The following is a 24,171-nucleotide window of genomic DNA, read 5'->3' as shown; positions in this document are numbered from 1 at the left end:
GATCCAAGGCCTGGGTGCTGAGCCTGGCTCTGAGGGCAGCGGCGCTGCTGCTCCGAGCACGCAAGGAGGGAAAGGAGCTGCACCCTCGAGGTGGTGAGGAGGGAGAGTGGGGGGGCTGAGGGAGAGGAGGGGTGGGGGGAGTGGGGGAGGTGAGGGAGAGTGGGGGAGGAGGGGGAATAGAGGGAGAGGAGGGGGCAGTAGGGGAGGTAGGGAATGGGGAATAGAGAGAGAGGAGAGCAGTGGGGGAGGTGAGCAGGGATAGTGGGGGGATAGGGGGGAGGTGAGTAGTGGGGGAGGTGGGGGATAGAGGGATAGAGGGATAGGAAGGGGTAGAGAGGGGAGAGGAGTTATGGAGGGAGGGAGTGACTGAGGGTAGGGAAAAGGAGAGGGAGGGAGGGGTGAGGGAGGGATTGGGGGAGTGGAGGAGGAGGGGAGAGAGGGAGGGTGAAGAGGAGGGGGAGGGAGTGCTGAGGAATTAAGGGAAATGAGCCGCGCCTGCACAGTTGGGGGCTATGGGTGAGGGGAAGGAATATTGCGTTGGGGAACGAGTGCATTGGGGAACCAGGCCTCCCGTGTGACAGGGACCCAACGGGTCCAACTTAGTCTAGTATTACTAAAACTATCATCTTGTATGTTTGCGTGTATGCGTGTGTGTGAGTTCTGGAAACTATGCCAAAACGGCGCACAATAGCGCTACAATATTTGGCCCACCTTACTCACCACTGTCCTGTGATGTAGATGAAACGTTCAGATTGATGGTATATTTTACAAGTTATTCACATCTTAAACTTGACAAAAATCATTTTTCCACGTGCCCTGCCCGTCAGCCACGTTCGACGTCACAATGACGTCACAATGGGATCCCAAATTTCAATTTTTAAAAATCTAATGTTTTCTTTTCGTGTGTACTTGCCTGGCCTCACTACGGGGACCAAACGGCTCCACGGGCAAGTTTTCTTCTACTTTACAAACGCCTCCACAGGTCCTCTATTCACTTTATTAACTTTAACTTAATCTCAGCCGACAACGGCACAACTTTGAACGCAGCAGCCGCGCATGCTCAGTTTGGTGCAAAGTAGAGGGAGGCATTATGATTACAGTTTGAAAGGATCTCAAGGTTGACTGGCATAAACGCACTTGATTGACAAATCCGGCAGGTTGCACTTCCGTATGGACGACAGAATGCCAAAGCCTGGGAAAATCCAGAGAAAATGGCTGAAAATATTTACTACCAAAAAAATGGAAGCAAGGAGTCCACATATTGTTCTGTTGTACAAAATAGTTGTGACCCCAAGAAACTATGTTATAGAAAATTGTGCTATAAAAACAACTGTCAATGAGGGAAGGGGTGTGGTGATGAGCTTGAGCGCTTCAGACTTGTGATAACAGCTATTTTCCCCTCACAAGGTTTTCAAAAAGAAAGGTGTTTTCCATAGTATTCCATAGTACAAAGACGCACGGGTTTGTAGGCTAATTGGCTTAATATAATTGCGAATAGTCCGTAGTGTGTAAGATAGTGCTAAGAGAGTGCGGGGATCGCTGGTCGACGCGGATAGTGGACGGAGGGCCTGTGTCTCTAAACTAAACGATTAAATTATTTTTTATTACTGCAAATAAAAATACTTAAGACCAAATGTTATTCCAATAACAAATTTCCACAGTTCTGTAAAGCAGTATTACTTTTGTTGGTTGCAACGACATGCTTTCCCAATGAGCCATACAAAGGTGTCTTATTGTATTAAACTTGATCTTACCGTTGCCCTTATATGCGTCTGGCTTTCTCGGAGCTCTTGCCTTAACCCTTCAGTGAGGGCAGTTACAGCATACTTTGTAGCAGCATAGAAATGGATGGCTGAGTTTGGAGCTACTCGGTGGCCACTCATACTAAAATGGCAGAAGAGGGGAGAAGTGATTGCATCAGATCTGCTGCAGCAGAAAGCACTAAATAAAGCTTAACAAATAATCAAGACCTAGAAAAATATACGTACCTAAACAAGTCAGCTGTACAATTATGACTTTATTCCATGGAATGTAACGTGCGTTAATGAGTGGGCATGATGATATTAAAAAACAAAATCAGCTGATCCACAAACGTCTTCAGGAGAGTTACTTTCCTGTATTATTCGACTGTCTTTCTGCGAAGTTTTAAAAAGGAAACAGCAAAGCAAAGCGCAATTTGCTACGTCTAATATATTTTTGAAAGGAATGGAGTCCAAAACGTATCCTTTGAAGAAGCTGGAAGTTTTATCAACAGCAGCAAACAAAGCCAAAGAAAACTGATGCAGCAAATGTTGCAGGATATCAAACAAGAGAAATGTGTCACTGAGAACACACAATAACATGGAAAGTTTGCATGAACTTGTTGCAGGTAATCAAACACGAGAAATGTGTCACTGAGAACACAATAACAAGGAAAGTTCGCATAAACTTGATAGGAGTTTACTTTGGCATTTCTTCAGAATGACTGGACAGAATCCAGAAGTTTGCTTAAAACAGTTAGGATTTCTTGACAACTGTGTGCCAACTTGTTTTTGATATTTCCACACTGAGTTAGATCTTTGTGCTGAATTTTGAATTATAGACCATTGGCTGTCTGACCAGTAATAACTCGCCTCAAATACAAAACTATTAATTTGGCATCAATAATTCCGGACGCTAAGCTATAATTATATTTCACAATGGGTGAAACCTCACAAGAAGGTGCGTTTTAAACACTTGGACTTACCAGAGTTTGACTGTGTTTATGCAGTTTTGCCATATAAATATTAAAATTACATTAAGCCTCAAACTTGTCAAACATGAATTGAACTGTTGGGTAGACGCGCATATAGATTTCTTTCAGGAAATATGAATCTTATTTTAATGCAAGGATCCAACTTCTCAAACCTTCCATTCCATTTATGGGCCCAGGCAAGAGGTCACAGGTTTGTACATGAATAGCTTCAATTGTTGCTTTTTTTCCTTATTTAACCGAGCTGAAAGAATTCAACCTACGCAACAATTACCGGAAATACACCAGGATGTTTTTAAAACGTGAATAAGAAATAAGACTCTCTTGGAAGAGAGGAGGCAGTTTACAATACTTCATGAAAGAGGAAATAGTTTCCTCTGCTCAGTTAAAAGCTAAAATGTTAAAAATCTGTTCTGAAATGAATCGAAGTAATAATTTACAGCAATGACAACAATGAACTTCTGCGCCTTGTTACGTTACAGCATCAGGTTGAAATTCAAAACAGCACTTTGAGACTTCAATAGCTGTTGACCTTCCAGATCGAGGAAAAACACTTAATCTTACTGTTGGTACACAAAATTGCTGGAGGAACTCAGCGGGTGCAGCAGCATCTATGGAGTGAAGGAAATAGGCGACGTTTCGGGCCGAAACCCTTCTTCAGACTGTTCATAGCCACAAGTCTTGAAAATACTTTCTGTAGTAAAAAACCCTGTGTGGAACTTATGCACTTGTCTTTGAAGGTCAAAAATAATGAGTTTCTTGTACTGGTTCTACTTATACAATAGTAATATTCATTTTATGCCTTTGACTGCATAGACCTCGTCCAACTAATAATTAACCAAGGAAAACTTGGTGAAATCTTTTGAGTGTTTTCGGTCAACAAATCCTTTAATGATCATTCCTAAACCTACGTAAATGATGATGAAATATTTTCTTTCTAAGATTCAGCTTTAAATTTAGTTTAATTTAGCGATATATCGGCCCACTGGGTCCATGTCGACCATCAATCACCCGTTCTATGTTATCCCACTTTCTCATCCACCCCCTACATATTAGGGTCAAATTAGAGGCCAATTAATATACAAACCCGAACACCAATGGGATGTGGGAGGAAACTGGAGCACCCGGAGGAAACCCACACGGTCACAGGGAGAAAACATAAACACCACACAGACTAGCCTGAGGTCAGGATTGACCCCAGGTCTCTGGTGCTGTAGGCCAGAAGCTCCACTAGCTGTGCCACTGTTCCACCAGTATTTACTTACCCAAATAGTCCCTCCACCCCCCCCCCCCCCTCCACGAAGGTGTCAGCAACATATGCACCATCATTTTCTTTTGACCTGATACAGTCAAATTTGAGAAATTGGTGTAGCTTGCATTGGAGCGAAGAGATTGAGCAGTGTAGAGATAGCCAATACATCAATTGGATTCTAGCAACGGTCGAGGCTTCCTGTCATTTAAAGCTTAAGATTCAGCTGCCTGATCAAAAGCCTGGAAAAAAAAACTGAAACAGTGATATTATTGGCAACACATTAGTGGTAGGCCAACAAGTTTATTGTTTAAGAAAGAACTGCAGATGCTGGAAAAATCGAAGGTAGACAAAAAGCTGGAGAAAATCAGCGGGTGAGGCAGCATCTATGGAACGAAGGAATGAGTGACGTTTCGGGTCGAGACCCTTCTTCAGACTGATGTGGGGGATGGGGAAAAAGAAAGGAAGCGGCGGAGACAGTAAGCTGTGGGAGAGCTGGGAAGGGGAGGGGAAAGAGGGAGAAAGCAAGGGCTACCTGAAATTGGAGAAGTCAATGTTCAGACCGCGGGGGTGTAAACTACCCAAGCAAAGTATGAGGTGCTGCTCCTCCAATTTGTGGTGGGACTCACTCTGGCCATGGAGGAGGCCCAGGACAGAAAGGTCGGATTCGGAATGGGAGGGGGAGTTGAAGTACTGAGCCACCGGGAGATCAGGTTGGTTAATGCGAACTGAGCGGAGGTGTTGGGCGAAGCGATCACCAAGCCTGTGCTTGATCTCACCGATGTAGTGCAGTTGACGCCTAGAACATCGGATGCAATAGATGAGGTTGGAGGAGGTGCAGGTGAACCTCTGCCACACCTGGAAAGACTGCTTGGGTCTTTGGATGCAGTTGGTGGGGAAGTAAAGCGACAAGTGTAGCATTTCCTGCGGTTGCAAGGGAAAGTACCAGGGGAGTGGGTGGTTTGGGTGGGAATGGACAAATTGACCAAGAAGAAGAAGGGTCTCGACTCGAAACGTCACCCATTCCATCTCTCCAGAGATGCTGCCTGTACCAGCATTTTGTGTCTCTCTAATTAGCTACTACCATTTAAACCAATAATTATTAACAAAATAATTAGACATTATTCGCCTGTCAACCACCAATGATTAACAGTGAGCAGATTTTCGAAAAGATTGTGAACAGAATGAATCAAAAGTCTTGAAATGAAGCAGATGACACTGGGACTGCTGAGTTACGCCAGTACCTGTGTGTCTTTTTCTGTTATGAACTATGTTGGATTACTTCCCTGCTTGCTAATTGGATGCTGTCTCCTTTCCTTTTTAAAATATAACTTAGCATTCTTGTTTCTCTTTAATCTTCTACATAAATATTCATTAATAAAAATGTCCATTAGATTAACGTAGTCAGCCTGGTATACACCAGTTGCTATCTATTTGAACTCAGCACTTAAATTATATAAATGGAGAGAACATGCATATTTAACTTAACACTGATTAATATTCATTCCAATGAATGAACACATTAATATTCATTCCAATGAATATTGTAAATATTCAAGATACAAAAATATAAAGACATAAGATAATGCAGATGCTGGAATCTTGAGCACAAAAGCTGGAGAAATACAGTGAGTCAGGCATCTCTGTGGAGATGAATAGGACAATCGATGTTTCAGGTCACAACCCACAATGTTGACTGTCCATTTCCCTCCACGGATGCTGCCCGACCGGCTGAGTTAATCTAGTAGATTGGTTTGTGCGTCATAACAATAGGATGTTCTCAAATCCTCAAGCAGAATGCATTAAAAAAAAGTTTTAAACAAAAAACATGACCCAGGCTTTGATCAGGAGGTATTTGAACCAATAATTCTTCATCTATGCTTGGTTTATATACACAAAAATATTCTCACAACCACCTTCCTAATCTGGAAAGGAGGAATTTTCCTTCAATGCTGAACTTTTGAATTTGGACTGCTGAAAACAGAAGATACATTTCATCTCTAAAATGATGCATGATTGTTGTGGAATTTATTAAAAAAATAATCATTCACATGCAAAATAATTTACTTTTCCTACCTATTAATATTTATGATATGTCCATCATCAACATTCCGCTCTTTCATTGACTGGTAGGCCTCTCGTGTACAGATAGACATTGCTATCACATTAACCTGAAACAAAATGGAGACATAATTTAATCACCTTTTTGAAGGGTCTTCCAGGAAAATTCTTGAGTAAAGTCTACTCTTGAAATCAACCTTCAATTAATTCCACATCATGTTCTTAAAGCTGAATATTTGGGGTTCTACTGTCATCAGAATCATAACTAGTATTAAATACCAAATCATGCTGTAAGGTGAATTAACAATTAGTCACAAGGCACTCGTGTTGATAACCAATTATATCCCTCCTTTCTTAATAAAAAAGTAAAATTTGAGAAATGTTCCACAGATGAATCGAGCAACTTAACTGGCAGAGTATAATACCCCTAAACATCATATGAGATTCGCTCATCGTCATTGCTTGGTGTACTCTACTCTAGCAGTACAACCATGAGGAAGAAAGTCCGAGATTAACTCAAAAGCTGACTATAATTCACAAGTTCTAGGAGCAGAATTAGGCCATTTGGCCCATCAAGTCTACTCTGCCATTCAATTATGGCTGATCTATCACTCCCTCACAACCCCATGCTCCTGCCTTCTCCCCATAACCCTTCAACACCCTTACTAAGCAAGAATTGTCAATCTCCACCTTAAAAATACCCATTGACTTGGCCTCCACAGCCGTCTGTGACACTGAATTCCACAGATTCACCACCATCTGACTAAAGAAATTCCTCCTCATCTCCCTTCTAAAGGTACGTCCTTTTATTCTAGACTCCTAGACTCTCCCACTAGTGGAAACATCCTCTCCACATTCACTCTATCCAGACCTTTCACTATTCACTAAAGACCTATGAAATCCAATAAAGGTCTCCACCTGCATAAATTCCAGCTCATAGAGCTTTCAATTAATTCTAAGTCATCAAGAAATTAGTGCATTGAATATGGCTATAGACCCTGACAACAGCCTGGCTATAGCACTGAAGACTTGTGCTCCAAAACCAGCTACACTCAACTGGCATGTGCTAGAGTGTGGAAAGTTGCCCACTTGTGACCTGTCCACAGCCAGTTACAGAGGCTTGCCCACTTGTAACCAGCCAGTTACAGAGGCTTGCCCACTTGTAACCAGCCAGTTACAGAGGCTTTAATGAATTTGTAAAAAAAAAAGCTTTTTAATGCTTTTGACAAGATTCAGCTTTATTATAAACTGAAATTATGACAACAGGCACTCTACGAAAAATATCGCTCAAGCACACATCATGGGGTTGCAGCGCGATGCACTGGGATTAAACATAAATTGTTTATTTCATTGCCATCCTGGCGAGTTTCATTGTCTGTATAACTCGTTTACACCTAGCCCGCAGCCAACAATGGTCAATTTCCTTGATCATCATCACTTTTTTCCATTTATTTCATTCATTTGTTCTCTATATATTCCAGCTCTCTATATCACAGTCTATATCTCTCCCTTTCCCCTGACTCTCAGTCTGCAGAACGGTCTTGACCCGAAACGTCACCTATTCCTTTTCTCCGGAGATGCTGCCTGACCCACTGAGTTACTCCAGCTTTTTGTGTCCATCATCAATCTGTGCATGCCATATTAATTTCACTGTAAAGAATCCCAATTGCCGCATGCAAGGATACAAATTGATACTTTGTGCTTGGTAGACATATCATTGTTTACAATTAACATTTTATTCCTATTATTTAATTTGCTTTGTAAACGTCTGCTCTCCCATGCAACAAGATCACGTATAATTTCTACCCCTAAACTATTTCAATGCCTTATATCCATATGACAAAGTTCCAAGTATAAGCTAGAAATAAAATGTGAAAATGTTAACAGAAAGTGGTGGCAAACGTAAACTGCTGCAAAGATTCAGCTCCGTGGGTCAATGGCATCTCTCAGAAGAGCAATGCCATCAAGCTTTTCACTGTGTAGGAAGGAACGGCAGATACTGGTTTAAATCAAAGATATTCACAAAATGCTGGGGTAACCTAGCGGGACAGGCAGCATCTCCGGAGAGAAGGAATGGGTCCTTTTCACTGTACCTCGATACACATGACAATAAACTAGACTCATAAACTAAACTCATCTCAATTCAAGGCCCTTGGGTTCATGCTTAGCTCCGGAACTGCTGGGTGTTTTTAAAATGTAGAATTGTGTAGTTGCTTTTCCACTCAAAGATGGTAAACCCACTTTACTCATGAATTCAATCTTCACTGCCTGGTAATGCAATGCAATGAGAACCCAATGGAAATCCCATCTGTCAACCATGCTTGACACCACAATCAAGATGTGGCAGCAGGATGAGGGAGCTGGGCGTGTGGCAGGTTATCGAGACAATGTGATTTGTGAGGAAAAAAAATGACTCTTCAATAAACAGGGTCAAGTCGGCAGCCTTAATGCAAATGTGAAAAATGGATAATGCAGCTATATGATCTTAAATTAAAAAATTCCCCGATTGCTATAATTTCAGAATAAACAGCGAAAAGCTTGATTTAGACACAAACTCCTGACCCACTTGACCCATTTCAAAATGACTTGCCCATTTCAGGCAGTAGGAGAAAAAAAGCTGTCAGAAAATTGCCCTGGGTTGTGCAATTACACATTAATCAGTGAGGTTCTAGGCAGCTAACGGAGCAATGAAAAGCAATTCCCAATGCCAAGCCCCAAGCTCTATTCTATCATTTAGTGACACACATTCTAGTACATAAAAGTAAGGTCCATTAGTCCATCCAATATAAAGTGCACATTATTAGCGCTACTTTATATCAAGACTGAAACAAGGTCTTCCAGTAATACTTTTCAAATGATAGTTAATTTAGACTGACGTGAAGAAACAATAACACCCCTGCAAGTGATTGCCTAACACATTAATTAATGTTTGAGACCGTGCAAGAGGCAGGCAATAATTTGTTCCTTTGGAAGTAAGTGGTAATAAAAACAAAAGATAAGAGCCGAAAAAGGGGAAGAGGGCGAGTGATTTTGGCAATTACCTTTGGTGTGCGGGTTGCAACAGAACAGTTTGGAATGCAATTAAGTAGGTTGGTGGCAATAAAGATGTTGCAACAAGTAAAACTGAAAATTTGTGAAGGAATATGAACAAACAAGGGAGAGGTTTTCTTTTACACCATGGGTGAATGTTAAGAAAGGTTAAGGAGAAGAATAATGGAATGAAAGTAGTAACAATTTTGCAAGACTGGAGACTTACGATAAAGCAGATGCAGGAATCTGGAGCAACAATCTGCTGGAGGAACTCAGCAACAGATTGAGGGGCAAAGGAGTCCTTGATGCGTTTGGGTTGGAATCCTACATCAGCACTGAGAGTGGAAAGGAATTATAGAGTATAATGAAGAGGAGGAGAGGCGAGACAAGAGCCAGTAATTGATTGGCGGACTGAGGAGGGGCGAAGGATGAAGTAGATGGAGCCAGATTGGTGAGGGGAGTTTATAAGATCATGGGTGATGTGAGCAGAATTAGGCTATTCAAGTCTACTCCGCCATTCAATCATGGCTGATCTATCTCTCCCTCCTAACCCCATTCTCCTGCCTTCTTCCCATAACCTCTGACACACGAACTAATAGAGAATCTATCTATCTCTGTCTTAAATATATCAACTGACGGCCTCCACAGCCTTTTGTGGCAAAGAATTCCACAGATTCACCAGTTGTGAGACAGAGGCGGGTGGGTGTTAGGAGAGGCAGGTGGGTGTCGGGAGAGACACAAAAAAAGGCATATGGAGCAAGGTAGGGGAGGAGTGGGTGAAGATGAAAAATGACAATCACACCTAGCTTTCAGGCCAAGAGTTAATATAATTTCAACAGAGGTTGCCATTGTTAACTGCAAACATCTTGAGAATAGATTAACACTTCATAGCCTGGGACCCATTACAAGTGGAGGCCATGCAAATCAATTTTGGGACTTGCTTTTTAACTTTCTTTACTAATGACTTAGATTTATGATTTATGACAAGTGACTTTGGAAGTTCATTGGCAATAACCAGACCTGCAAGGAACTTTCAAAATTTATCCATACAAGTGGCTGCAAGTTTTGGTATGGAAACTTAAATGAAGTCGTCAGTCTTGATAGCCAGGTGACACTAGAAAGTTTCCACCTATGCTCTGTCACTGGATTTTGCATGAATTCCAAATTACAAATTGGAATACAATTTTCAATTCAATGCTTTTCAATTATCCACCTGGTTAGATCTCATACAGAATCTACAAAGCAATTTAGCCGGATAAGGGAATGCACATTATATTTGAGATATATTTTAATTGCACTTTAAATAATTTAAGTGCTTGGGGGACTTTCCTTTCCATTCCTTTCGGAGATGCTGCCTGACCTGCCGAGTTACTCCAGCACTTTGTGTTTTACTCAAGATTCCAGCAACTGCAGTTCCTTGTGTCTCTAATTTAAAAAAAATGGTTTCTTAGCATCAAGGGTATTTAAAAGCTCCAGAAAAACCATGACAATTTGACAAAAACAGAAGCATGGTTTGCACCTTGGCAATGGTTTTCAGACAAGCATCATGAGCAAGATTTCTTCTGACCTGCCTATATCAACTGATTACATCTTCAAAGCCCATCTGACCTTAATCGTCAGAAATAGGACAGTGCCAGCCAGATAGACCAACTGTTCCACCATAAACCAGATGCCATCAGATGGTAGCTGGAAGGGAAGATGTAGCAGAGAGAAGAGCAGACCTGAAAATGGAAGATCATGAGGTGATCTGAAAGAGGCTGTAAAATAAAAGATGGAAAAAGATGGAAAATCTCAGCACCTCAGTGACACCTGTGGAAGGACAGGACAAAGGGAGTCTCGCCATTTGGGCAAGGCCGATGTTATCCAGTGGATAGGTTAACGAGAGCAATTAAAAATAAAACAAACAAAGGGACATAAAAGCTATGACGTGCAGAGCTGTATGAAATACCCAGCTGCTTAGGCTGTGCTGAGGAGCTAGAAAATGAGTCAGTGTTACAGCTGGGTGCCAATAGCAGAACCGACTGATTTTTATAATTTAAATAAATGTTGTTTAACACAGGGCAAAAATGAGGGATTACGTGAAGAAGCCCGCTAGGACGCATGCGTGTCATTCTTCAAAGCAGCGGTGTGAAATCACAGATAACTGTAATGACTAAACATAGTAAGATTAGAGAAGAGGTACCAGTTAAGTATATGATCAGGGTGGGAGCGGAGGGCACGTAATCCCTCATCGTAACTCCTCATAAAATACAGATCAAACTTCAAACTGGTAAATTCTCGTTTAATCTTACTATTTTACTTGGGAGTCACGTGAGTGACTACGTGAAGATTTTAAAGCTCTGTGATTTCATGCCGTGGAAACGAGTCCATGCATCACGTCTGCCTTGACTGTGGGAGGAATAGTGTTAACATAATTGCACATGATTCGTTATTGAAATCATAAAATTTATTAACACAAATTATAACCCCTTTTATGGGTTTAATTAATTTACAGAATTTAAATTTTTTTCTGCAAATGTTCCAGTTTTCATCACTGGTTTATTGTAAAATGACTGGAAAGTTCTTTCCCCTGACTATCCTGCTGCTTCGAGGACTTGGTCCATGGGCACATCCAGTTGTACTGCTGCCGATGTAGCTGCAGCCCTGGTGGAATGAGATTTAAAAACGTTAGTATCCACCCCAGCCTGTGTCAGTACTTGTTTCAGCCATCTCGAGATGGTCTGGACCGTCACTCTTTTGTGAGGTTGCTTATGGCTGATCAGCAGTCCCTTCTCATTGCCTCTTAGGATTTTTGTTTTCTCCATGTATAGTGACAGGTGTCATTAAACCAGTTACAAGAGCAGGCTGTACTGGACACCACAGGAAGACATATGGCACCGGGCAACTGCATTTCCCTAAACGTCCCAATTATCAACAGCTGTATCTGGAAACAAGTGCCATACAGCTGACACTCAACCCAAAATTCGCGGGACTGTGCAAACCTGGGGCCACAAAACCACCCATCCTCCTGTTCGGAGGCAACCTATCGAAGCAGGTAAAAGAGCTTGATGAGGAAGCCAAAACCTTGGGGTTAATAAAAGGAACACCTGCAAAAACCCACTACAGCCAAAGACAGCATCCCTACGCACCCACCAGCAGAACTGGTGAAAGCTCGAAGGCACGGCATTCTAAACATGAGTCTTTTTTAGGCCATGGCCCAGGCCGGCCTTCTTGGAAGATGCGGGGAACCCCAACAACAGCACCAACCAACCCGAAAAACCAAGCACCAGCGCAACAACAACGGAAGAACTTCAGGAAGAAGTAATCCTGCCACTGGTAACAATGGAGGTAGGTGGGTCTGGTTCCCTAAATAATATGGAGAGCATGAAGGTTGGTGGGAGACTACACTGGTTTTTGAATGCATGGAGCATGCTAACAACCGATACTTACATCTTAAGCAGTATCCAGGGATATACAATAGAGTTTATACACAAGTACAGCCCTCCAGTTCAACATAGTCCGAACCGAGAGTTCGTGCTCTCTGATAAAGAAAAATCAGAAGCACAAGCTGAACTGGAGAGGCTTTACATAAAAGGTGTAATTGAAATAACTCAACACGAACCATTAGAATTCGTGTCCAATATTTTTACCAAAACCAAAAAAGATGGTGGTTGTCGCATCATCATAGATCTGACAAAATTGAATACATTTGTTCAATACATTCGCTTTAAAATGGAAACCTTTGTTGCTGCTAAACAATTAATTTCCAAAGGTTACTTCATGGCCAGCATCGATTTAAAAGATGCTTACTATTCAGTACCCATACAAGGTGACCACAGATGTTACTTAAAATTCAACTGGATGGGACAACTCTGGCAATATAAAGCATTGCCAAATGGGCTATCATCAGCCCCCAGGCTGTTCACAAAAATCTTAAAACCAGCCCTAGCATTTCTACGGAAACGTAAACATATGGTTATGGCATATTTAGATGACATACTCATTGTGGGCATAACTTTGGAATTGGCCATACAAACTGTAACAGCCACAAAACAGTTATTTGAAAAACTGGGATTTATCATCCATCCAGTAAAATCTAAACTAACACCGTCCACTACTATGGACTACTTGAGATTCACCATTGACTCAGTTCACATGACGGTGACACTGCCAAAGGGAAAGGCAAGAGATTTAATAGAGGTTTGCAATAACCTCATTGACATCAGAAACCCATCCATCAGATTGGTAGCAAAAGTAATTGGTAAAATCGTGGCTGCTTTCCCAGCCACACAATTTGGACCTCTACATTACCAAAACTTGCAGAGAGCAAAAATACAAGCTCTAAAAATCAATGCAGGTCACTTTGACAGACCTATGAGACTACCAATCCAAGCCAAAACGGAACTAAAATGGTGGATAGATAACATCTGGCTTTGTTCCAACCCAATCATTGTCAGTAACCCTTCTATGGTACTACAAACTGATGCCAGTGCACTTGGGTGGGGAGCCACCAATACCATCACCAGCTGTGGAGGTAGATGGACAGCACAGGAGGCATCCTTCTTACTCACACTGGGTATAAACTACTTGGAAATGTTGGGTGCATTCCATGGCCTAAAGTCATATTGTACTGGATCACAACACCAGCATGTTAGATTACAAATAGACAATACCACTGTGGTAGCATACATCAACCACATGGGTGGCAACAAATCGATATCATGTGACAATCTCGCTAATTCAATTTGGCAATAGCGGCTTTTTAAAAACTGCCGCCGCGGGGGAACGTCCTTCCACCGCGTCTGACGTTTCGCAATGCGTGTAGCGATATGACACGCATGCGTCCTGGCGGGGTTCTTCATGTAGTCACTCACGTGACTCCGAAGTAAAATTCACAATCAATCAGACTCGGGGAAATGAGGGACATTCAGGACAAATCTAGAGGCTCTGGGGAAATGTGCTACCACAAAGAAAAATGGAATCACTAAGAAAAATGGCATGTTTAGTTTATTATTGTCACATACACTGAGACATAGTGAAAAGCTTTTCTGTTGCCTGCTATCCAGACTATACATGATTACAATAAAGCTGTCCACAATGTACAGATATAGAATAACGGGTACATCATTTAGTGCAAGATAAGTGCAATTAAAGATGGTTCAAAGGTCTCCAATGAGGTAGATGGATGGTCAGGACTGCACTCTAGCTGGTGAAAGGTTGGCTCAATTACCTGACAACAGCTGGGAAGCAACTGTCTCTGAATCTGGAAGTATGCATTATCAAACTTCTGTACCTCTTGCCTGAGGGGAGAGGGGAAAAGTGGGAGTGACTAGGGTGAGGCTAGTCCTTGATTATGCTGGTGGCCTTGCCAAGGCAGCGTGAAGTGAAGATGGAGTCCTTGGAAGAGAGGTTGGTTTGCAGATGGTCTGGGCTACGTCCTCAAGTCTCAGTAATTTCTTACGCTCTTGGATGGAGCAGTTTGCAAACCACGTTGTGATGCATCCCGCTAAAATGCTTTCAACAGCACATCTGTAGAAGTTAGTGAGGGTTGTTTGGGACATGCTGAACTTCCTAAGCCTTCTAAGGAGGTAGAGGCATTAATATGTTTTCTTGGACATTGCTTCGATGTGGCTGGCCCAGGATAAATTGCTGGTGATATTTATTCCTACATGTTTGAAGCTTTTGACCATCTCTACTTCGGCACCATCAATGAGTGCACTGCTTCGCTTCCTGAAGTCAATCACAATCTCCTTTGTCACGTTAACACTGAGGAAGAAGTTGCTGTTTTGGCACCAGGTTACAAGGTTCTTAATCTCCTTCCTGTACCCGGCCTAATCGTTATTTGATATCCGGATCATTACGGTGTGGTCGTCTGCAATCTTGTAAATTAAGTTGGATTGGTAATTGGCTGCAGTCACGAGTGTATAATGAGTATAGAGTGGGGCTGAGAATGCATCGTTGCAGGGCACCAATGTTGAGAATTATCATGGAGGATGATTTGTCACCTATCCTCAATGAGTGTGGTTTGTTGGTCAGAAAGTCGAGGATCCAGTTGTGGAGGGGAGTGCTGACTTAAAGTTCCATGGGTGTGGAGATGAGCTTAGTTAGGATAATGGTATTGAAAGCAGAGAAAAAAACATTAAAAGATAGGTGGGTTCCAAGGGGGAAATGACAGGAAGCAGAAGGCATGGTCACCATATGTAGAGCTCCCTAATTGACAAGGAGTATAGAGGGAGGACAATGAAAATAAAGCACATTTCGCACCTGGAGATTTACACACTGGAAGGATTGACATTTTTTTTCCCTCTCTGGCTGTGATGTCCAGAATCAGCAGTCAATTTCAAACAAAGGGGTTGGCTATTCAGGACTGAGATTAGATGTTTCTTCACTCAGAGGATGGATTTTTAAATTATCTAAAGAAGAGGGCTCTGGAGGTTTAATCAGGCAGCATATTGAAGATGTAGAAAGATCTCCAGATATTAATAGAATTATGTGATTTGGGATTAGTGTGTGAAAATAGCGCATGTAAAAGAACAACTATAATTTTATTTAATGGCAGAACAGGCACAAGGGACTGAATGGAGGCATCTGCTTCTACCTTTGATCTTATTGTGTACTTATTGTGTTTAAGTACAGTCATGAGAAAAAGTATTGCAATCAATGTTTTTAAGGATGGTATAAATAATCAAATAAAAGACAGTCACAGATTTGTTACGGGTCAAATCTGTAATAGAACTTAATGAAGAGGAAACAAGGAGGATCAACAAGGACTGTGCGTTTGATGAGATCTAAATGGATTCCAATGGGGCTTTTGATCTTTTGATAAGCACCTAGATGGTAGATGAACCAAAGTAAAAAAAACAGGTGGGTTCTAAGGGGCAAGGAACAAGCAGGAAGCAGAGGGCAATAATGGACAGGTGCTTTAATGACTGGAATACTATTATGTGGAATTCTCCACGGGTCAGTACTCAATCTCTTCCTTTTTGCTGTATATGTTAATGATTCACACTTAAATGTAGGGGGCATGACATGCTGTCTCCAGGTGATAGAAAAGTTTCAAACAGGGAATCTTTTGACTCCGGGATAGGGATGGTCTGGTCAGTTGGGCAGATAATGTATACAGAAGTATGAAATGATGTATTTGGGAAAGCAACAATACAAAAGTGAGCATAAAATAGAGGATGATGAGAGGTATGCAAGGAAAGAATATTCTTGGGCTGTAGATTTGCAGATTCTTAAAAAGTAGAAAGACTGTCAATGTCATCAAAAAGACATATGAAATACTTTCCTTTATTAGCTCAGCCCAGACAATACATTTGAATAGTCAGACTAGTACTGTGTACAGTTCTGATCATGATACAGGAAAAATGTGACTGGAAAAAGCTGCAGAGGTCATTTATAGGGCAGGAAGTAAATATTTTCTTTGGAACAAAGATGGCTGAATGGAGCCAAATGAAGTGGATGGAATTATGAGAGGCCTTGAGTAAATAGGAAAGCTCCTATTTTATTTAAGGGGTCAGAAAGCAGGAGACATAGATGTCATTGGTAGATGAGTTTGTTTCATCCATAAAACAGTTTCTTCCAAACAACCATCAACATGTTGAACACTAGAAATACTAAACTTTGAACTGTATTGGATATACTTGGGATTTTGGGCTTTTGGTTTGTTTTGCACTATATCAGGTCAACGAGATTTATCCCTTGTGTTGATTGAATCACTAATGCTACAGACCCAAATATTGGCCAGATATTTTGAGTAAATTCAGTCCCCATATCTTTGAGTTTGGGTCTCATTAAATCATTCGGCCCCAAACTTGTTGCTCATGTGAGCCTTCAGCAAGAAAGTGTATCTCATCTGGTTTCATGCAAAAGAATAATTAAGGTTGATGACATTTCAGATGCTACTCCATTTCATAATTTCACCCTCAATAGACGAAACTATAAAACATAAAGTAATTGGTAAATAGATAAGCTACCCTTTAATCCTTCCACCAAGTTAGCTCCTCTCTTTCACCTAGTTGTGTTGTACCATGTCAATGATCTGCCACTGATTTAGACAAAAGACAGCAGGGAGCACAACAATAGTTCTAAACTAGACATATGCTCATTATCATGAGAAACATTGTCATTGACAGTATTTCAGTGCCAATCGAATTCCTTGAAAGCAAGGTGTTAAACTCGAAAGAACGTAGAGAAAATTTACGAGGATGTTTTCAAGAGAAAATTAGATTTAGCTCTTAGGGCTAACGGAATCAAGGGAAATGGGGAAAAAGCAGGAACCGGGTATTGATTTCGGATGATCAGCCATGATCATATTGAATGGTGGTGCTGGCTCGAAGGGCCAAATGACCTACTCCTGCACCTATTTTCTATGTTGCCAGGACGTGGGCCTGAGTTTTGGGGAGAGGTTGGGCAGGCTAGGACACTATTCCTCGTAGCACAGGAGGTAGAGGGGTGTATAGAGGTGTATAAAATCAAGAGGGGAACAGATTGATTATATAAACTCTATGCATTCACCCTGAGTAGTCGAATAAAGAACCAGGGGACATAGGAATCCTAGGGGCAACTTTTCCACACAAAGGATGGTAGGTATATGAAACAAGCTGCCAGAAGAGGTAGTTGAGGCAGGCATTATAACATTTATAGGACATTGTGGGACAGGTAGATGGATAGGAAAGGTTTTGAGAGATATGGACCAAACATGGGCAGGTGGGATTCGTGTAGGTGGGGCTCCTTGGTCGGACCCAGTTTCTCTATGACTCGTCTTATTTACTCACATCAATCATGTTTCTCCAGAGTTCTGTTTTTCCAGATAACAGTGGTTCAGGATGGGCTAGTCCTGCATTGTTGATGCACACATCCACACCCTGATGCAGTGTCTTGATAGCAGAAAACATGGAGAGAATTTCCTCCTCGCTGGTTAAGTCGCACTTGTACGGGACCAGGGTGCCTGCGTAGCCTGCACTCTCGCATTCAGCAGCCAGTTTCTGCAAGGAGGAGGAAATGATTAAGAATGCGGAATACACTTCTTATTCACCATCTGATGCTATAAATTGTAATAAAGGTTTGTCAAGTTTTCGAATCTGACTTTTGGTATCTTTACAATCTCTTTCATGTGCAAGGAAGAGTGTCACTTTAAGACAAATTTCATGAAGATCATTTAACTGCAGCATTTGCAACTCAAATGACACCTTTCTCAGCCGACGATTCACGATGACATGGAATTCAACAACTTAATAGTTCAATAAAGATTGCACGTCTTAGACCTCAATTAACATGATTAAGTTCCTCCCTCGCCTGGTTTTAACAGCATGTACAAAAAAGTATATGGGGATATCAAGGGATATGGGGAGAAAGCAGGAAAGGGGTTTTGGATGATCAGCCATGATCATATTGAATGGTGGAGCTGACTCGAAGGGCCGAATGGCCTACTCCTGCACATATTTTCTATGTGAGATTGTTGGCCTGGATCCACCAATGGCCGGCACTGCTTGGTTGCTCACCATTGGGTCTCCTCTGTCAGGTGAAAGCTTCACAACTGATTAACATGGCCTTGCACACACCAGGAATTTTCTAACCATGTTGCAATTCTCCCCTTTGCATTTCACTAATTTTCACCATAGTTGCTGCATGGACCACCAGTAACAGATATATCCATCAATCCAAGGGCTAGGAATTAACACCACACTGCTGAATTCCACATCACTGCATTTATGACATGGGCAGATCGAGATTGGCAAATGGCAGCCGATGAGCACTGTGGCAGATTACATATATTATACAAGGAAGGCCTTAAGTACAGCCAGTAACGGGGCTCTGGAAGGACCACAGTTTGTGTGCTGGAAGGTGGGATTAGATTTTCATAATGTGTGTGCGTATGCACGTGCATGTGGGGTGCGGTAAGAGGAGGAATGCTCTTGCAGGCTGCTTCTTGCAGTAGCTGTATAATTTTCCACCAACTTTCATGATGAGGTGTGGTGGGGTTGCAAAACCTGATTGTAGGATTAGTTAGCTTTGCCTCTGCAGCCTATTATAAAGAAACCTCAACAAGTTTAGTTTAGTGTATTGTCACGTGTATCGAGGTACAGTGAAAAGCTGTTATTGCGTGCTAACCAGTCAGAGGAAATACAATACATGATTACAATTGAGCCATCCACAGTGTACGGATACATGTTTAGTGTAAGATAAAGTCCAGCAAAGTCTGATCAAAGATCGTGCCTGGAGGATTAAAATGGGAAAACGTCTTAAATTATGAAAACAACCATAGAAACCTTACTGTGCATTTATGCCACAAAATAGTCAACGTGCTAAATTATTTTCATCCCCCATGGGTAACATTCCAAGAAGTTCTCGCAAAACAAAATATAATAGAAAAGATTCAGAAACAATAAGCAGCAATCAAATGACTTTGGCAGATGTTCAAATTGGACAAGGCAAACTCAACAATTTAGTTCATCTAATTTCAGTGCTTTCTGTACAAAAAAAATGAATTTATCAAACAAAAATGAATGATAGAACAAAGTTCTAAAGATAATTATTTTAATATCAACATAAATTCACACTTTCATATCCACAACTCCTTTTAGAATTGTCCACTAAAAAACTAGGTCTTGCTAAATATATTGTCTAAAAGCACAGTTGTAAGTGTTATCTCCTGCTGCCACTTGTAACATGGAAATACATTGTGAGCAACTTGATTGTAATCATGTATAATCTTTCCGCTGACTGGATAGCACACAACAAAACTTTCCACTGTACCGTGGTACACATGACAATAAACTAAAATATTGTTAGCAGATTAAATCTCTCCAGCTGACATAATTCAGTAAAGAATCATCCATTGAAAGTGTACGTGGTCCGCCATGTTTCAACGAATGCAATCAACCTGGCGTGCACAATCAAATAAGATCAAATAGACCAAGTTGTCTTACAACTTTAGATTGTGCATGCCATATGCAAGAAGAAGAAGCTCAACGACAGTTCAATGTTATTAAGCATACTAAACCAAACTGGCAGACCAGGAACTGCTGGCTTAACCAAAAAAAGACACAAAGTTCTGGAGTAACTCAGCAGGTCAGGCAGCAACCCTGGAGAACATGGATAGTTGAGGATATTTCGGATTTCATACAACACATCCGTGGAAAATGGATATGTAACAAATTTATATCATCAACGTGCAGCCAAGGAAAGTGGTAGAAACACTTGCAGTGTGCAAGAGGCATTTAGAGACACATGAATGACAGGGAAAGAGGGCACCAACTACGTGCAGGCAGGCAGGATTAATCTAATCATGGCCCACACAAACACGGGAGACTGAATCGCCTGCTCATCTGTGGTACTTCTATAAGAGACTCTGGAACTAATGGGAATGGCTCCCTTATTTCCACCCATCTTTCAGCAAATATTTTGCAAATCTTAAGCTTTTAAAAAAAAAAACTTAAAACAATTTGAGGATTCTGTGCAGCCCTTTGGAACAACGAAATATATCACTCAAATGAAAGAGGGAATGATAGGCCCAAAGCATCATGTGGGATTTTGGAATGGTGCTCATCTAAACTTGATTAGTCCACAATACATACATGTCTCTATCATTTACAGAGGCAACCATCAGAAAATATATCACATCAATTTGGAATGATTTATTTATAACTCATCTTACTTCTTTGCTCAAATAATGCAGTTTGCTTTATCAGATCAACTAAGTTTGATACACAATAATCTCCTGTTGAGCTTCACATAGTAAACAGAAACATAAAGGTGAAGTTACTTTTATATAACCATTTTTCTTGGTATTAAACCGGCTGAACACAAAACATGTAGCAGCAGTGTACTGCTATGATCATTATTATTCTATAATTATTAGTTTGTTCAGTGCATGTAGTTTGACATTTGCCACTTAGTACAAAATTCTCGCAAATGATATGCCCATGCCTATCTTTATTTGTTCAATGTTTCAGTGCTATGATTAGCAATCATTCACCTTTTAGTACAATGATGACCCTTTGCTGAATGTTAGCCACAATTTTTAACTTTAGTTTGTAATTTTAACACTGTTAGAAGATACAATCGCTCTGTCCTTAAGTTGCACAATTTAGAGTAAGTGGAGATTTCCTATAAGCAAATCCCAGGAAATTTAATTAATTACCTTGTTTTCCTTTATTTGTGTGCATTTGACTAAAATAGCCAATAAAAATAAATGTGCATACACTGAGATTTTAGTTCTAGTGCCGAATGTTATACTAAATGCGCTGAACAAACTAATAATACAATTTGGAATGATACAATCTAAAATAAGCTGATGAAGTCAGAATTGTGATATTGCACTTTCTGACAGCTTTGCAGTAGCCTTTATTAATCATTATAGTGCAGCAATTTACATCACTCGTCATGACAAGATTATTCTCACTTTGAAAGCCTTGGAGACACATTGATAATGAAATACACCGGCTCAGCTATGAAATGCATTTCATGCTATGACAATCCAAGACATGGGGTGATGATCATATGATGACTCGATGCAAAGCTGATAGACTGCCATCAACAATTGTGGGGCTGTGAGTAATACTCCCAGAATCCCATTGTGATCCAACAGCTCTCTCATTCCAGTTGCAATATTCCTCGACAATTTAGCAATACCTAATCCAAGAAGTTTCATTTAAATATCCTAATATTTATTCCATATTAGAAATGTAATTTGCTGAAATAATGTTCTTACACCTGCACAGTTGAAGTTTAATCAAAATATCACACTAACAATAGATACTGATTTGTAATTTTTCTCCATTGCACTCAATGAAAGATATAGTGAATACATCTGTTCATGCAGATAAATGAAAGATATAATGAAAGATATAATGAATACATCTGTTCATGCAGATTCACATTTTACATCCTGTAAATGGATTTCGGAAATTTGATCCATAAAATGTAGATCTGATAAAAATCATTCACCTTGCACTTGTGGCAGAGTTTTTGCACAACACTAATGTTTAAAATGCAGATTTTTTTTTCTCTGTTCTTTCCTCTCTGCCACAACCTCCCACCTTTCCCCAAATGCATTCTATTTAACTTCACTTGAAATGGCTTGGTGGCCAGAGGTAGAGTGTGATAGTTGGAACTGCAAGTTCATGACCAATGGTGTACCACAGAGGTCAGTGCAGACACTTTTTCTTTGATTATATGCATTAACAATCTAGTACCTATGATTAATAAGTACACAGATGACACAAAGATATGCTGCGTTGCATAGTGAGGAAGATAGTTTTTGCCGACAGGTAAACTTTCATGATCTGGTCAGAAGGGCAGAGAAGTGCGAGATGGAATTTAATCCTCAAAAGTGGCAGGTGTAATATATTAGAGGGATGATAAGGCCAGGATGTATACTACGAATGGACCCTAGAAAGTAACAAGGAACAGAGGATCTGAAGAAGGGTCTCGACCCGAAACATCACCTATTCCTTTTCTACAGAGGTGCTGCGTGATCTGCTTAGTTACTCCAGCATTTTGTGTCTATCTTCGGTGTAAACCTGCATCTGCAGTTCATTTCTACAGATTGACCATGGTGTATATATCCAAGGATCCATGAAGGCAGCTGCACAGGTAGATAATGGGTACAAAAAAAACCATATAGGATATTTTCCACGTCTTGGCTAATAAGAGAGCAAATAGGTTATTGTACTATACAAAACATTAATTGGCCAAAAGCTTAAAGACAATGTCAGTTCTGTTTGCCAAGCAATACAGGTGCATTGGAAATGATGCAGAGTATCATCGTTGTCAGGGAGAATGAGATTTCAGCTATGAAAAGACAGGATAGGCTGAGTTTGTTTCCCTTGGACGGCAGACAGCTACATTCCAAATTTTTAATCCTAGATAATCGAGATAGAGAGAAACATATTCCCTTAGCAAAGGTGGCTGCTCAACACGTATAGATTTATGGTAAAGGGTAGGAGATTGAAGGGAATTTCAGGCAGATTTTGTTTTAAGCCAAGATTGGTTGAAATGTGGAAGTCATTGCCTGAATTAATGGTAGAGGCAGGTATTCCAACACTTAAAAACACAGAAGAGTATGGGCTGTGTCCTGTAAAATAAGATGGTATGGACAGCCTGAACATTTCAGGGCCAGTCTGAAAAAAGGTCCCAATTCCTGGAACCTACCCATGTTCTCCAGGGATGCTGCCTGCTGCTGAGTTACTCCAGCACTTTTGAGTTTAGTTTATTGTCACGTGTACCGAGGTATAGTGAAAAGCTTTTGTTGTGTGCTAACCATTCAGCGGAAAGACAATACATGATTTCAATCAAGCCATCCAGTGTCTTTTTTTTTCCAGTATACACTTGATAGCGACATAGACTTGATGGCCTGAAGGCCCCGTTTCTCTGTTGTATGACTATAAATTTATTATGGAATATAATTTAACTTGATCCCCAAGATTGTGTGTTTGATATTTAACATTGGATAACATTCTAATCTTGGAGCAACACAACACAATGGTGCCATCTTTTTTAAAAGCTGATGGGAAACATCAGTGGTGACAGGACAAACTAAGCACCAGGTCAAGGTTACTACATCTATGTCAGGCATGTTGCTGTAAACTAATCTGACCTCAAGGCTGAGATGCTTTAGCTATCATGACAAAGGTCTGTCCTTGTAAGTGATATGAAATAAAAAGCTGATATTTAATGGTAAATTCAATCTAGATCTGTAAGGCTTATCCAAAATTATTACATTAGCAGGTGGTGCAACTGTTGATATGAGAAATATATATATTTTTTTTAATAGTGGGAACAATTATTTGTCTTTCAAAACGCAAAAGAGAATACAGTGAACATTTGGGACTTTTAATGAGCATAAAATTAAGAGGAAACCAACTCCACCCACCCCTACCAATCTCCCCAAAACAAGCTAACTGCTGAGGTCTCGACCCGAAACGTCACCTGTTCCTTCTCTCCAGAGATGCTGCCTGTCCCAGCTTTTCCAGTTACTCCAGTTTTTTATGTCTATCCCCAAAACAAGGGTAGCATTCCTTTCCTGAAAATCCATAGAGACGACATCAGGCAAGTCTTGGCTACATGCCCTCCATACTTGCATACTTGATCCAGGCTCAAACACAAGGACTGGGTG

The 24,171-nt window shown here is 40.8% G+C and overlaps 1 protein-coding gene across 2 annotated transcripts in view; it reads right to left on the bottom strand.

The window, feature by feature from the left end:
• Positions 1-24,171, bottom strand: part of dhrs11 (dehydrogenase/reductase 11) — a 62,516-nt gene that overhangs the window by 28,657 nt on the left and 9,688 nt on the right. Inside the window, exons 2-4 of one of the 2 annotated variants that reach the window (XM_033046178.1) lie at positions 17,828-18,037; positions 6,057-6,151; positions 1,755-1,884 (exon numbers count right to left, since the gene is read on the bottom strand). In XM_033046178.1, coding sequence (XP_032902069.1) covers positions 1,755-1,884; positions 6,057-6,151; positions 17,828-18,037 — 435 coding nt within the window. The remainder of the gene's footprint in view (positions 1-1,754; positions 1,885-6,056; positions 6,152-17,827; positions 18,038-24,171) is intronic. The other variant, XM_033046179.1, reaches the window with a different exon arrangement.

Source organism: Amblyraja radiata, chromosome 28 (assembly GCF_010909765.2).
Source record: "Amblyraja radiata isolate CabotCenter1 chromosome 28, sAmbRad1.1.pri, whole genome shotgun sequence".
In the NCBI taxonomy this organism is placed as follows: Eukaryota; Metazoa; Chordata; class Chondrichthyes; order Rajiformes; family Rajidae; genus Amblyraja; species Amblyraja radiata.
The sequence above is the reverse complement of the archived record's forward strand: the minus strand, read 5'-3'. Positions and strand labels throughout refer to the sequence as shown.